Source organism: Lepus europaeus, chromosome 18 (assembly GCF_033115175.1).
Source record: "Lepus europaeus isolate LE1 chromosome 18, mLepTim1.pri, whole genome shotgun sequence".
NCBI classification, from domain to species: domain Eukaryota; kingdom Metazoa; phylum Chordata; class Mammalia; order Lagomorpha; family Leporidae; genus Lepus; species Lepus europaeus.
This window is the reverse complement of record NC_084844.1, coordinates 50500805-50517452: the sequence shown is the minus strand read 5'-3', so window position 1 is coordinate 50517452 and position 16648 is coordinate 50500805. Positions and strand designations below refer to the sequence as shown.

The following is a 16648-nucleotide window of genomic DNA, read 5'->3' as shown; positions in this document are numbered from 1 at the left end:
TCCTGTATGTTCAAAGAGCAGATCTGAAACATCATATGATATCGCTGGAAAACATTTCAGTCTATATCTAAACATACCCACAATACTACTATAACCAAAATTAATTTCTTAAAGACTTACTTATTTGAAAGTCAGAATTAGGGAGAAACAGAGAGAGACCTCTTCCATCCGCTGGTTCATTCCCCCAAATGGCCGCAGTGGCTGGAAATGCAGAATAAATAGTTGATTCTTGACTTGTTTTTGAAATAATAACTTGGTTCTCTAGAGTCTTTCAGAGGTAATCAGTCATGTTTTGTTTGCTTTTTTCTATAGCATCAAAGACACATGATTTAAATATGAATATTTTGTTTTTTCCTTCATTATAGTAATTCTTACTGATTATATGAGTATATATAGTTTGCTATGGCCATTGACAGTTCACCACAGATTGGTTGGTTAAAGCAACCCCAGTTGATTCCCTCACAGCTGAGGGGCCCGAAGGCCAGTATGCATGTCGCTGGGCTGGAATCGAGATGTTGGGAAGGTGTGCTTCCTCCAGCGGTTCTAGGGGAATGTCTGTTTCTTGCCTCCTTCAGCTTCTGGTGACTGCTGTCATTCCCTGACCACTCTGATCTCTGCCTCAGTTGTCACATCACCTTGTCCCCTGTGTGTCCAAAATTCTTTCTCCTATCCAAGGGTTTGTGTGATTGCATTTAGGGCCTGCCCAGATAATCCAACCCTCCTATCAGGACCCTTAATTTAATCATGTCTTTTGCCAGGAGGTGTTATTCACAGGTATTGGGACTTAAGGAGTGCATGTTTCTTGAAAGGGGGTTCAGTCTATCATGATAATATCCAGACATTTGCATTTGGGCATTTTTTTTTAAGATTTATTTATTTATTTGAAGTAGTTACAGAGGATTGGGGGGGGGGGAGATCTATGTTCTATCTGCTGGTTCATTCCCAGGGTGGCTGCAACAGCCAGGGATAGGCCAAGCCAAAGCCAGGAGCCAGGAGCTTCATCCAGGTCTCCCATGTGGGTAGCAGGGGCCCAAACACTTGGTCCATTAGCAGAGAGTTGGATTGGAACTGGAGCAGCGAGCATACAAACTAGCACCTTCGTGTGTTGCCAATGTCCCAGGTGGTGACTTTACCTGCTGTGCCACAATGTTGGCCCCTGAACAGCTTCAGATCGACTGTAAAATCCTTTGCTGTAACTGATAGACAAGGTGTTCTGTGCTTCTCTTAGATATTCCTTGGCTGAGAACGGTAGTCAATCCAGGGAGCCCTGGTTCCTTTTAGTGGGAAGTGGTATTTAGACCACAGTCTGGGTGCTTAGGGATGTGTCGTGTGTTTTTATTAGCAATTTTTCTAAAATCACATTATCCTTAAACAGGGCATAGAAGACATGCTACATTCTTTTATAGATGACTTATTATGGGCATTAATTTCAGTGTTGAGCTGTAATGTGACTCCCCATTGACACTGAAGTTTGTTTATTTTTACTGAAGTTTCTTTTAAATTATGTTTGCCCTTAAATGGTTCTGAATTCCAGTTAGGCAGGTAACAACATATGGAACGTGTGGGATGGTTAATGAAGGCTGGGATACTAACACTCTGAGCTGCTAAATTTCAGAAGGTTTCATGTTGTCAAAGGCTGGCATTAGCACTATCTAACTTGTCCATGATGCTGTAAAGACAGGTGTTCATAGACAGTGGTGTGAGACGCAAGTCCAAGCATGGAACTGAGTTAGAACCGTGAAACTGGAAGCAACTTCTGGTCTTTTATGGCTACATACAAATGGACTCACGCTATTTTTGTCTTTATTTAAATTCCACTAGTTTACTAATAGCTAACATTTGTCAAATATTTTTATATGCCACACTATAAATGCTTGTTTACATGAACAGTTAGTTAGTTATTGTGAACTGTTAGCCACTAGGCTAGAAAAATAATACATTTTGCATGATGAGAGCTATTTTCATTTTGATTTGTGGTTGGTTTCTAATGCATATTCTAGATATGCCTATTTGTAAGCTTTCCTGCTATCTTGTTCAGGATGAATTGATTTTTCTTTTTTTTTTAGAGTTATTTTATGTATTTGAAAGGCAGAGTTAGAGGGAGAGACAAGAGACAGAGAAAGAAATCTTCCATCCACTAATTCACTCCTCAAATGGCTGTGACTGCTGGGGCTGGGCCAGGCTGAAGCCAGGAGCCAGGAACTCTATCTTGGTCTCCCATGTGGGTGGCAGGGGCCCAAGCACTTAGACTATCCTCTGCTGCTTTCCCAGGCACGTTAGCTGGAAGCTGGGTTGGAAGTGGAGCAGCCAGAACTCAAGCTGGTACTCATGGGATCCCATTATCGTAGGTGGCAGCTTAACCCACTGCACCACAAGGCTGGCCCCAAATCAAGTTTTCTAGATGTAGCTGTAAAGTCGTTTTTATAAAAAGTGGTTATTTTGGTGTTTCTACATTGTACAATTGCTGTCTAACAATTGTACAATTGTTAGAAATGCTTGAGATGGGTTATTTAACAACAAAATGATAATAAGGAATTCCCCTATCGACCCTTAAACAGGTGCAATTCCTAGAACTGCAGACTGTGTTAAAGCCTGGAGAGGCAGTCAGACTTGTGCGCGTGGACTGGGTCTGAACCGTGAGTCGGAGCCAGCTTGCACTTAGGAGTGGTAGAAACAGTCTTGGCAGCGTTTTTTTGTTTGTGTTGATTCATTAGCCTCATTTCCTAAACAGAAATGTGGCAGTGTTGAGTGGAGTGGACATTCTGTGTGTGTGCTTGTATTTTGGGGGGTGGGGGGAGTTGGAGTAGAGTGGAGATATAAAAGAATAGGGGGACCTTATTTTTCCTTTTATTTATTTTAAGTGAATAGGTAACATTGTATGCTGTTTTGAAGTATGTGTACTTTGTGGACTGGTTATCTCCTTGATGCCTCAGAGCCCTTCCTTACCTCTGTAGTGTTAAGTAGCTACCAGTAATATTAAAGTATTAAGAGAGGGCCTGCACCATGGCGCAGTAGGGTCATCCTCCGCCTGCGGCGCCGATATCCCATATGGTCACCGGTTCTAGTCCTGGCTGCTCCACTTCCAATCTGGCTCTCTGCTGTGGCCTGGGAAAAGCAGTGGACGATGGCCCAAGTCCTTGGGCCCCTGCACACATGTGGGAGACCGGGAAGAAGTGCCTGGCTCCTGCCTTTGGATTGACCCAGCTCCGGCTGTTGTGTCCATCTCAGTAGTGAACCAACAGAAGGAAGACCTTTGTCTCTGTCTCTTCCTCTCAGTCTGTAACTCTGCCTCTCAAATAAATAAAATCTTTTTAAAAAATTTAAGAGAAAAGCTGTATCATATATTTAACAGTTGGGATTAACAGTAAAACATCAGCAGAAGTAAATAGCACAGAGAACAAATTTCCTTCATGATTTCAAATGGTAAATATGAAATAATTGCATTTTCACCTTCTAAGGTATCCCTCATTCCTCTTTTTTCAAAAAAGTTGGTAAGGGGGCTGGTGCTGTGGTGTAGTGGGTAAAGCTGCCACCTGCAGTGCTGGCTGGCATCTTATATGGGTGCCAGTTCAAGCCCTGGCTGCTCCACTTCTGATCCAGCTCTCTGCTATGGTCTGGGAAAGTAGTTGAAGATGACCTAAGTCCTTTGGCCCTTGCACCCATGTGGGAGACCCGGAAGAAGCTCCTGACTTTGGATTGGCCCAGCTCCGGTCGTTGGGGCCATTTAGGGAGTGAACCAGTGGATGGAAGACCTCTTTCTCTCTCTCTGCCTCTCTGTAAATCTGCCTGTCGAATAAATAAATCTTTTTAAGAAGAAAAAAGGAATGCTGCATTCATTGAAGCAGCACAGTCCCTTTGTTTAAAAAAAAAAAAAAGCCTTCAGATGTCAGTGCTATGACGTAGATACCTTAGACATTTCCCTCAAAATGACTCCTTACCTTAATAAGATGGAACTCAAAACAGGAGCCATTTCCTCTTTTGTGGTGGCTTGAACTGATACTGCTGAATCTGTAGTGAGGCTGGTCTAGAGATGCCACGGGAATGAAATACTGGCTTAAATCCATTATTACTGTCAAAGAAATATATATCCTTATTATGTAGAATTTTGAAAAGTATATGGAAGCATTTAACAGAATTAAAAAGATAAGTTTAATTTGGTGCAAAAAATTTTGAAATCCACTCATAGTTACTCCATAATACATATATTCCACAAACTTTCTGACATATCCTTATAAGACCTTGGTACGTTTTCCCAGTTTCCTGGTGCATTAGAAAATCAGCTGTCAACTAAATGGAGTGATGGTTTCAGGTAGAGGGTGGCCTTCAAAGATAATCTCTGATCTTGGTTAGAACTGCAGGTAAATCATCATTAACTGGCTTATAACAGGGACCTCTGCTTGCCTCTTAGACAGTGGCTGATTAACACCCATAGGTGTCTCCTGAATTGAAGAGGCTCGTAACTTTAAGGTGGATTGCTGTTGAGGTAGAGGAAGAGATCAAAGATTTGGACTCTTGGACTTTTTACATTGTGTTTCAATCAAAAGAGCCACTGTAGCCAAACTGTAGAGCCTTTACAGTAAAAAGTAAAGTAAAAGGCGCCCCCCTATGACCAATGTTAATCTGAAATCCACACTCTCTCAGTAATTCAGAGTTTGTGCAGATTTTTTTTTTTCCTCTGTTGTCATGATTCACTCATCAAATGACTGAAACAGCTGGGAACGGGCCAGGGCAAAGCCAGGAGCCCAGAACTCCACCTGGGTCTCCCATGTGGGTGCAGGGGCCCAAGAACTTGGGCCATCTTCTGCTTTCTCAGGCACATCAACAGGGAGCTGGACCAGAAATGGAGCAGCCAGGATTTGAACTGGTGCCCACGTGGGGTGCTGGCATTGTAGGCGGTGGCTCAACCCACTCACTGCATTACAATGCTGGCCCCCATGGAGAATTCTTTATCCTTTCTTCTGTAGGAATGGTTTTTTTTATTCTTATGATTTTAGAATGATTATGATAGATATATTTACTTTTTTTTATTTTGACAGGCAGAGTTAAGAGAGAGAGAGAGATAGAGAGAAAGGTCTTCCTTCTGTTGGTCCACCCCCCAAATGGCTGCTACGGCTGGCGCGCTGTGCTGATCTGAAGCCAGGAGCCAGGTGCTCCCTCCTGGTCTCCCAAGTGGGTGCAGAGCCCAAGCACTTGGGCCATCCTCCACTGCCTTCCCGGGCCACAGCAGAGAGCTGGACTGGAAGAGGAGCAACTGGAACAGACTCCAGCACCCCAAGCGGACTGAATCCGGCGCCCTGACCAGGACTAGAACCTGGGGTGCTGGTGCCACAGACGGAGGATTAGCCTAGTGAGCCACAGCGCCGGCTGATATAGTATATATTTTTTTAATTACAGAACTGGTTCAGACTGGTCTGGCTACTGTAATTAGAGAACCCACTAGGTTTTGCTGATAACACTTTTCAGAAACAGGAGGTAACAAGATGGGTGGTGAATCCATTTGTGAGACAGATTGCTTAAACCATCCAGTGTTTAACAGTTCCAAAAGTGTACCGACATTCTGTGAGTTGTTCGAAGGAATTTGAGGAGCTCTTCTTTTGGAAATTGGCTGTATGTGAGCCTCCAAATATAAGCTGTTTCTCCCTGTATGAATCATTCACAATTGTGTGTGAAATCTAATAGTCTTTTTTTTTTCAAATTGGAATTTCCTAGAATATAGTGATCTTAGGAAGCTGCCTGGCTACTTGTTGAATGTGTAGCTGGAATACTAATTTATTGTAACTTTAGTTGTAAATAAAGGTTACTACTACTTAACTACTTTTATTTTTTTCCCCAGTTTCTCTTCAGCAGCGAGTAGCAGAATTGGAAAAAATTAATGCAGAATTTTTACGTGCACAGCAGCAGCTTGAGCAAGAATTTAATCAAAAAAGAGCAAAATTCAAGGAATTATATTTGGCGAAAGAGGGTAAGTTCATTATGTTTCCTCCCAACTTGAAGCTGCCTTAAAGTGTTAAGTTTTTTGGTAGACATCATTGAACAAGTCTTGATTTTATATGTACTTATATTGTATAACAAAACTATTTAGATATTAGGGTTAATAATTTTATGGAGTTGAAAATGCATTCTTAAGGTTTTTTCTTGGTTTTTGACCATGATGATGATACTCAGTAGGGTACAGTGGGCTGCCCAGTTCTGATAAATGAGGCTTTCAATGCTCTTAACACTTGCTAGTATAGTGCCTGACAAACCAGTGCAGTTGACATTTTAATAGTAGATTTAACTGTTTATATTAAAACTGTTTCATGGAATCGGTGCAACAAATGTTATTTATCAGCAAATATATGTTTAATGCCTGTATTGAGGCAGACAGTGTTCTTAAGTTCTGGGTATACAGAAGGAACAAGATTCATGTAGGATTCATGTGAGATTCCAGTGAGGAATATAGATGCTGAGTAATCTGGTGATGAGTTGTTAAGCAGCCAAGTGTATTAGGTAGGTGAGTGAATGTAATGGGGGCCCTGATTTGAGGAGTCGAGGATGGAGTAATGACGCAAAACATGGATACAGTTTCCGCAGTTCTCAAAGGATGGTTGTGGAACAACAGCATCCGCAGAGCCTGGGAGGGTTGGTAGAAATGGCACATAAAAGTTTATGTTCCACTGGATTTACAAAGTCAGAAATTGTTGTTTTTTTATTTTATTTATTTGAAAGGCAGAGTTATAGAGAGAGATAAGTATGTGTATGTGTATATATGTCTATATCTCTCTATCTCTCTATCTCTCTCTCTATCTATATCAGAGAAAGAGAGGCCTTCCATCCACTGCACAATGGCCTGGGTCAGGCCAAAGCCAGGAGCTTCAGCTGGGTCTCCCATGTGGGTACAGAGGCACCTTTCCCAGGCGAGCTAACAGGGAGCTGGATCAGAAGTGGAGCAGCTGGGACTGGAACTGGTGCCATATGGGATGCTGGCATTGCAGGTGTTGGCTTAGCTCGTTAAGCCAAAGTACAGGGCCCCAAAGTCAGAAATTCTAAAATTAGGACCCAGTGGTTGGTGAATAACAAGCTCTCTAGCTGGTTCAGATGTACATTAAATTTTGAAAACTACTCTAGTCCACAATAGTGGCTCTCCAACTTTAATGTAGATGAAGATTACTTGGAGACTTTGTTAAACCACAGTATTTGGCTAGGGCCTACATTTCTAATAAGCTCATAGGTGATTCCAGCTACTGTTAGTCCAAGGACAAGTTTGAGAACCCTGATTTAGATTAGTGATCATCCAACTTTTTAAATGTTTATTCATTTAATTTCACCTACTTGAAAGACAGAGACAGAAAGAGATTGACTGATTTTCCATCTACTGGTTTGCTCCCCAAATGGATGCAAAAAGAGGGTAAGTTCATTATGTCTCCTCCCAACCCCCTTATGGGATGTGCCAGGCGGAAGCCAGGAACCTAGAACTCCATCTACTTACCCACATGGATAGCAGGGGTCAAGACATTTAAACCGTCATCTGCTTCCACTTGGAACCATTAGCAAGAAGTTGGATCCAAAGCAGAGTAGCCAGTTCAGGGTGCAAGCAGTACTCCACTATGGGATGCAGTCATCCCAAGCAGTGACTTAACGTGCTGCACCACCATGTCCGCCCTCAGTGAACTTTGTAATTTATATACTCCATAAAATATTTATGTGTGCATACTTTTTTAGGTTGATGTTTAAATTTTATTAACTAGCAAGATGTGAAGGATATAAATTCAATCATGTCAATATTTAAATTAAAGCTTCATCCTTTTAAACATTTCCAGTGGAATAAAAATATGGCAGTGATTTACATTGTTATCTATTTAACCAAAAAATTCACAAACAAGCCTTTTTTTTTTTTTTTATTTACTTATTTATTTGAAAGTCAGAGTTACACAAAGGAAGGAGAGGCAGAGAGAGACAGGTCTTCCATAGCCGCAACGGCTGGAGCTGTGCTGATCAGAAGCCAGGAACTTCTGGATCTCCCATGCAGGTTCAGCGGCCCAAGCAATTGGGCCATCATCTTCTACTGCTTTCCCAGGCCATAGCAGAGAGCTGGATTGGAAGTGGAGCATCTGCGACTCAAATCGGCGGCCATATAGGATGCTGGCACTGCAGGTGGGGCTTTACTCACTATGCCACAGTGCCAGCCCAACTTTTATTAAAGATTTATTTATTTACTTGAAAGTTACAGAGAGGCAGAGGCAGAGAGAGAGACATAAAGGTCTTTCATCTGCTGGTTCACTCCCCAAATGGCCACAATAACTGGAGCTGGGGTGATCTGAAGCCAGGAGCCAGGAACTTCTTTCAGGTCTCCCACACACTTGCAGAGACCCAAGGACTTGGGCCATCATCCACTGCTTTTTCAGGCCATAGCAGAGAGCTGGATTAGAAGTGGAGCAGCCAGGACTCGAACTGGCACCCATATGGGGTACTGGCACTGCAGGCAGCTGCCTTACCAGCTACACCACAGCGCTGGTCCCCACAAACAAGTTTTTTAGCAGAAATTTTACGTTGTTTTCCTTGAGTCGGGTTTTCTTTTTTATATCTTCCTTAGACTTTCATTTATTTTTAATTTGAGAGAGACAAAGAGCTAGAACAAGCATGAATGAGAGCACTCCCATCTGCTCGTTAACCTTAAATGCTTGAAATAACTGACGCTGAGCTAGGCTGGGCTAAAGCTGAGAGCTAGGGACTCAGTCCAGGTCTCCTGTGTAGGTGGCAGGAACCCAGTTACTGGAGCCATCACCTTTGCCTCCCAGGCTCTGTGTTAGTGGGATGCTAGAGTCAGGAGCCAGAGCTGGGTATTGAACCTGGGCATTCTACTATGGAATGCTGGTGTCTTACTGCTGGGCCAAATGCCTGCCCCTAGGATTTTATTCTTAGAAGTGGGTCTGAAGCTTGTGTATATCAGAATTACCTGTGAGGTTTGTTAAAATAACTTGTTGAGCCACACTCCTGGAGTTTCTGATTTTCTGGCTCCCTGGGATCCCAGCATTTGCACTTTTAATAAGTTGTCAGAAGATGCTAATATTATTAGCTCAAGGACCACACTTTGAGAACTACTCAAGAGAGAGACAGAGAGGAAGAGAGAGAGAGAGGCAGAGAGAGAGAGAGAGATCGAGATCGATCAATCTTCCATCTGCTGGTTCACTCCCCAATTGGCTGCAATGGCCAGAGCTGCACCAATCTGGAGCCAGGAGCTTCTTCCGAGTCTCCCACGTGGGTGCAGGGATCAAAGCACTTGGGCTATCTTCTACTACTTTCCCAGGCCAAAGCAGAGAGCCGAATCGGAACTGGAGCAGCTGTGACTCGAACTGGCACCCCTTTGGGATGCCAGCACTCCAGGCGGTGGCTTTATCCACTATGCCACAGCACCTGCCCCTAGTTACTCACTTTTTATTATTAGTTACACTGGTATTATAAAGTGTCCCTCTGGTTTGATACTACACTGCAGTTCTGATACAGCAGAGTAATGCATAGTAAAATTCAGGATGGTTGAAAAGCATGTTTGTGCTGAGTAGCAAATGGGTGATTATGGAAGGGAGATGCGGAGACTGTATTCACATCCCCCTCTGTTTATAGGAGGCAGTATTTATCAAAGTTGAGGATCTGGAAGTTGATTCCTTTAAAACAACATATGTTTTTGAACCCCTTGGCAAACCTTTTCTACCCCCAGGAATATGGCAGCTCACTTTGAATACCACTGCTCTGGAGTGGTGTTTTTCAGACTGTGTAGATAGTAAGCAGTTGAGGCTAATAGAGTCAAGTGAATTGTGACCAGCAACTTGAAAAAAGAATAAAATGTAATATAAAAGAATACATCTTGATAAGGTTAAATATAGATGCAGAATTTTTCTTTAGTAACGTGTATATATATTTATATAGTTGTGATATAAAGTATATTTCTTGCTGGAAGTTTGTGGGCAAAGTTTGAAAGCCTTTGTACTAAGGAAAGCCTTTTTTTTTTTTTTTTTAATTTTGACAGTGAGTTATAGACAGTGAGAGAGAGAGACGGACAGAAAGGTCTTCCTTCCGTTGGTTCACTCCCCAGATGGCCACAATGGCCTGTGCTGCGCTGGCCCGAAGCCAGGAGCCAGGAGCTTCCTCCTGGTCTCCCATGCAGGTGTAGGGGTCCAAGCATTTGGGCCATCCTCCACTGCCTTCCTGGGCCACAGCAGAGAGCTGGACTGGAAGAAGAGCAGCCGGGACTAGGACCTGGCGCCCATATGGGATGCGGGTGCCACAGGCGGAGGACTAACCAAGTGAGCCATGACGCCGGATAAGGAAAGGCTTTTAGGCCTCACAGAATTTAGTCCCGGCTTGGAAAACTTGCTGTAGTATGGATGGGGTTTCGTTTCCTCATGACTTACAAGAGAGGCTGTTCTCTTTTTATTTTGTTCTGTCATAGGCTGATAGGGAGATGGGAAAGTTCATGTTCATGTCTTGGCTTGTTGGCACTCTGCAAGACACTGTGGATACTGGGATAAATGAGACATAGTTTCTATCAAGAAAGTATTCTACTGGGGTAGATCATGTATTTTACACAGTGTCTTCATTGTTTGAACGCAATTTGTCATGACAAGTAAGTTCTGATTCTTCTGTGTTTTTGAGAATTTGTTATCTTCCTCTCCTTTTTAAAATTTTTCATTTTTTATTTGAAAGACAGAATTACAGAAGGGTGAGGCAGAGAGAGAGGGAGAGAGAGATCGATCGATCTTCTATACACTGGTTTACTCCCCAAATGGCCTCAAGGGCCAGGGCTAGGCCAGACGGGAGCCAAGAGCTTCTTCTGGGTTTCCCACATCAGTGGCAGGGGCCCAACCACTTGGGCCATGTTTTACTGCTTTCCCAGGCCATTAGCAGAGAGCTGGATTGAAAGTGGAGCAGGCAGGACATGAACCAGCACCCATATGGGATGCCAGCATCATAGGTGGAAACTTAACCCACTATGCCACAATGCTGGCCCCTAAATTTGTTTCGGTCTTGAATCGACTTCACGTTAAACTGTGTGCAAAAGTGTGTTCTTGTCAGGGTGACCTGTAGTACACTTCATGTGTACGCATGGTTGTGTTTCTGCTGCTGACCGTTCCAAGCCAGTACTGTCCTGGCTAGGACAGCCTTTACCTTGCACCCCAGTGTCTCTTGTAGCCTGGTTATCCGCACTACAGTTTTTTTGTTTCTTCAGTTTTTCTTTTTTAATAAATGGAAGTTAATCTTGTCTAAAACTTGTCAGATTTGCTTTCTGTTTTTCTCTGTCCCTGGATAAAGCTGTTAGGGTTTTTTTTTATTTTCTTTGAAATTATAAGATTGAAATTCTGCAAAATTCTGAAAAAGTGAAAATGACCAAGAAACTCTCATTTCTGAAATGCATCATCAGTTGCCATTTTCTGTCTCTGAAGTAAACAGCTTATAATGTAGGTTAGTTCAGAAAACATACTTGCTATGTTTAAATTGCTTTGCCAACCAATCAGTAATCTCTTGTGTACTGTTGTGTCTTTACTGTCTGAGGTTCTCAGTAAGATGAAGCTGGTCATAGAGAGTTAACGTAGAGAATTTCAGTAGGAATACTGAAATCGACTCGAAGAGTTTCTGATGGCTTTACTAAGGGGAACGCATGGTGCATAAGAAGCCAGTGCTGATTAGTTAGCTTCTAGGTTGGCTGTTTGCCTACACATCATAAAATATTTAAAAATTTCCTCTAAAGCAGCAGCTTGTATTATTGCATCTACTGTGAAGGCTAAAGCTAGTTTTTCTGATGGCCACAGGTGTTAACAGTGTAAGGCATGGTTTTGGTGTGCTCAGCAGTCTGTTTTATCTGTCAGCAAACCAGGCCAAGGTAACTCTGGAAATCCAAACATTGCTTTTCCCAGTAGGCACAGCTTTTACTTCAGTGTTGTAATAGCTGTGCTTGCATTTATTTGGAGAATAGCTGAAACATAAGAACAGACAGTAATGAGAGAAATCTAATAAAAAAGGTCATATGTTTTTGACTCCTCTTACTTCCTGTTTTTGCCTTACTACCCATTCTTTCCCAGCTGGCTGCTCCTGGGACTGTTGCAGATTTTTAGAAAGTTCTGTTGTATTTCTGTTGAACCTGAAGAAAGGATTGTCTGATTTAGCTTTCCTCTTTAGCCAGACACAGTACAAAGTTTGGCACCGTGGCAGTGTTTGTGTTTGGGAACTCCTTAGTCTTAGGCAGTGAGTGAGAGCCTAGTACACAAAGCACCAAACGGAAGGCCTCAGCTTTCTCAGTTGAAGGGAAACAGGAGAAAGGGAACCTCTGTGAATCATCGGGAGGCAGTGCCATCGTCTAGTTTGTGGTCACAATATGTATAGCACCCAGTAGGTGTCAACTAACCAGAACTCCAGTAGCGACAAGCTAGATTTAGGAAGCTGTAGTTCAGATGCCAGAAGCCTGCACCTTAGATATGGAAGTGAAATAAGAGAGTATATGAAATTAACAATTAAAAAACATTAAAAATTTTGGAAACAAAATACAGAAATTGAGATAAGGTTACTAAATGGTTTAAATTGTAGACAAGACAGGTTTAGTAAATCGAGAATAGTATAGAGGAATTCCCCTTCCTGGCAAGACAGAAAGGGAAATACCAATGATGTATCCGAGATAGAGAGGATCAGTTGTGAGAACAGTTCCCAGAGAAGAGAATATTTGAGGAGATGATAACTGAGATTTTACAAGAATTAAAGAAAATGTGAGTCCTTAACTAAATACTGAGTGCTGTGTAGGGTAATTAGTTGTAAATTTATGCTCTGACACATCTTAAAATATCGAACATCAAACATGAAAACATTAAAAGGCCCCAGAGAGGGGCTGACATTGTGGTGCAGAGGGTTAAGCCATTGCCTACAATGCCAGCATCCCGTGTGGGTGCCAGTTTGAGTCCAGGCTGCTCCACTTCTGATCCAGCTCCCTGCTGATGCACCTGGGAAAGCAACAGAAGATACCCAAATGCTTTGGCCCCTGCCCCATGTGGGAGACCTGGATGGAGGTCCCGGCTCCTGGCTTTAGCTTGGCCCAGCCTTGACCATTGTGGCCATTTGGAGAGTGAACCTGTGGATGGAAGACCATTATTTCTCTCTGTCACCTTCTCTTTCTGTAACTCTGCCTTTCAAATAAATAAATAAATATTTTTAAAAAATGCTACCTGAGAGAAAAAACAATTGCACTTAAAAGGAGTTACTCCATAAGCATAGAGATGCCAGAAGACAATAAAATAAGATACTCAGAATGCATGGAAAAAATAATTGTCAACTAGCCAGTGCCGTGGCTTAACAGGCTAATCCTCCGCCTTGCGGCGCCGGCACACCGGGTTCTAGTCCCGGTTGGGGCGCCGGATTCTATCCCGGTTGCCCCTCTTCCAGGCCAGCTCTCTGCTATGGCCCTGGAGTGCAGTGGAGGATGGCCCAAGTGCTTGGGCCCTGCACCCGCATGGGAGACCAGGAGAAGCACCTGGCTCCTGGCTTCGGATCAGCGCGGTGCGCCGGCCGCAGTGGCCATTGGAGGGTGAACCAACGGCAAAGGAAGACCTTTCTCTCTGTCTCTCTCTCTCACTATCCACTCTGCCTGTCAAAAATAATAATAATAATAATAATAATAATAATAATAATAATAATTGTCAACTAAAAATTGTATATGCAGATGAATTAGTCAATGGTGAGGGAAACAAATCTCTCAGGTATACTAAAACTAAGAGCATTTATTGCCTACAGAATCACTAAAACAACTGATAAAGATACAGATTTGTGAGAAGCAAAATAGATTATATAGAAGAAGCAATATAAAACCCAGAAACTGACAAAGCTGTTTAAAAATTCATTTCTTTTAAAGATTATTATTATTATTATTTTTTTGACAGGCAGAGTGGACAGTGAGAGAGAGAGACAGAGAGAAAGGTCTTCCTTTTGCCGTTGGTTCACCCTCCAATGGCCGCTGCGGCCGGCGGCTCTTTTAAAGATTATTTATATGAAAGTCAGAGTTACATAGAGAAAGTTAGAGGCAGAGAAAGAAGTCTTCCATCCACTGGTTTACTCCCCAATTGACCGCAACAGCTGGAGCTGTGCTCGCCCAAAGCCAGGATCCAGGAGCTTCTGGGTCTCCCACGTGGGTACAGGGACCAAAGCACTTGGGACATCTTCTATTGCTTTTCCAGGACATAGCAGAGAGCTGTATCGGAAGTGGAGCAGCCAGGATTCTATTCGGTGCCCATATGGGATGCCAGCACTGCAGGTGGCAGCTTTACCTGCTCAGCCACAGCGCTGGCCCCAAATTCATATTTTTAAAAGGAAGAAAGTGGGGCTGGTGTCACGGCCCAGCAGTTTAAGCTGCTACTTGTGATGCCTGCATTCCATATTGGAGTGCCAGTTCAAATCCTGGCTGCTCCATTCCCAATGCAGCTCCCTGATAATGTACCTGGAGAGGCAGTAGAAGTTGGTCAATTACTTGGGCCCCTGTAACCACATGGGAGACCAGGATGGCGTTCCTGGCTTCAACCAGCCCCGGCTAATGTGGACATTTTGGGAGTCAAACAGTAGAGGCAAAATCTCTCTCTTTGTCTTCTTTTCTCTATCACTCTGCATTTCAAATAAAATAAATCTTTTTTTTTTTTTTTTTTTTTTTTTGACAGGCAGAGTGGACAGTGAGAGAGAGAGAGACAGAGAGAAAGGTCTTCCTTTTTGCCGTTGGTTCACCCTCCAATGGCCGCCGCGGTTGGCGCGCTGCGGCCGGCGTACCACGCTGATCCAATGGCAGGAGCCAGGTGCTTCTCCTGGTCTCCCATGGGGTGCAGGGCCCAAGCACTTGGGCCATCCTCCACTGCACTCCCTGGCCACAGCAGAGAGCTGGCCTGGAAGAGGGGCAACTGGGACAGGATAGGTGCCCCGACCGGGACTAGAACCCGGTGTGCCGGCGCCGCAAGGTGGAGGATTAGCCTATTGAGCCGCGGCGCCAGCCCCAAATAAAATAAATCTTAAAAAAAAAAAAAACACACAATAATGTTGGTGCTTAAGGCAAAAAGAAAAAATGTTGAGGAAAATAAAGCTGCCTTATAATAAAAGATCATAATAATGAGTTAAAGAAATATAATAATCATCAGCCTTTACGTATCTGACAAAAAGTTTGACATACCACATGAATCAAGAGGTGAATAGAACTGCAAGGAGGAGATAAATGCATGTACGGGAAATGTTTAGCAGCCTGTGAAAGTTAAGGATGTAATGGCTGTGAGTAACATAAATATTGGGGTAGGTGTTCAGTGCACAGACTGAGCCACCATTTGAGATACTCATATTCCCATGTTTGAAAACTTGGGTTTGAGTCCTGGTTCTGCTCTCCATTACAGCTTCCTGTTAATGTAGACTGTGGGAGGCAGCAGGTGATGACTCAAGAACTCCAGTCTGTAACTTTTTTTAAAGATTTATTTATTTGAGGGGCCAGCACTGTGGCATAGCAGGTAAAGCCACCACCTACAGTGCTGGCATCCTGTATGGACACTGGTTCGAGTCCCGGCTGTTCTACTTCCAATCTGGCTCTCTGCTATGGCCTGGGAAAGCAGTAGAAGATGGCCCAAGTCCTTTTAAGATTTATAAAGATTTAGTTGTTTATTTGAAAGGCAGAGTTACACAGAGAGGAGAGGCAGAGAGAGACAGGTCTTCCATCCACTAGTTCACTTCCCAATTGGCTGCAACAGCCGGAGCTGTGCCAATCTAAAGCCAGGAGCCAGGAGCTTCTTCTGGGCCTCCTTCATGGATACAGGGCTCCAAGGACTTGGGCCATCTTCTACTGCTTTCCCAGGCCAGAGCAGAGAGCTGGATCGGAAGTGGAACAGCCGGGACTTGAACTGGCGCCCATATGGCACGCGGGCACTGCAGGTTGCGGCTTTACCTACTTCACCACAGCGCCAGCCCCCTCTGTCACTCTTGATGGGAGGCCTAGATTGAATTCTAGGCTCCTGGCTTTGGCCTGGCCACATCCTGGCTGTTGTGGGCATTTGTAGAGTGAACTAGCAGATGGGAGAGGTGTCTGTCTTTATATAAATTTTAAAAAGATTATTTTTTAATTTTATTTTTTTAAAAAAGATTTATGTATTTATTTGAAACAGTTACAGAGAAGCAGAGGCAGAGAGTGAAGACTTTGTCTGCTGGTTCACTCCCCAAATGGCTTCATTGGTTGAAGCTGGGCCAGTTCCAAGCCAGGAGCCAGGAGCTTCTTCCAGGTCGCCCAAGAGGGTGCAGGGGCCCAAGCACTTAGGCCATCTTCCACTGCCTTCCCAGGCCATTAGCAGAGAGCTGGATCGGAAGAGCATCTGGGAGATGAACTGGCGCCCATATGGGATGCTGGTACTGCAGGTGATGGCTTATCCTATTTTGCCACTACACTGGCCCCTAGTATAACATTCTTAACCATTTCACAAAGGTTATAAAACAAGGTTTTAAAAAACTATAATTGCAGCAACACTGATATATACAGATATTTCTTTTTTTCTTTTGTCTTTTAAATTTTTGTTTGTTTGCTTTTTAATTTTAACTATAAGAGAGAACATGTAATGTTTGTCTCTCTGGGTCTGGCTTACTTCACTCAACATGATGTCCTCCTGTTGAGTCCATTTTGCTT

The 16648-nt window shown here is 43.3% G+C and overlaps 1 protein-coding gene across 1 annotated transcript in view; it reads left to right on the top strand.

The window, feature by feature from the left end:
• Positions 1-16648, top strand: part of RABEP1 (rabaptin, RAB GTPase binding effector protein 1) — a 106714-nt gene that overhangs the window by 26562 nt on the left and 63504 nt on the right. Inside the window, exon 2 of the mRNA XM_062175191.1 lies at positions 5834-5962. Coding sequence (XP_062031175.1) covers positions 5834-5962 — 129 coding nt within the window. The remainder of the gene's footprint in view (positions 1-5833; positions 5963-16648) is intronic.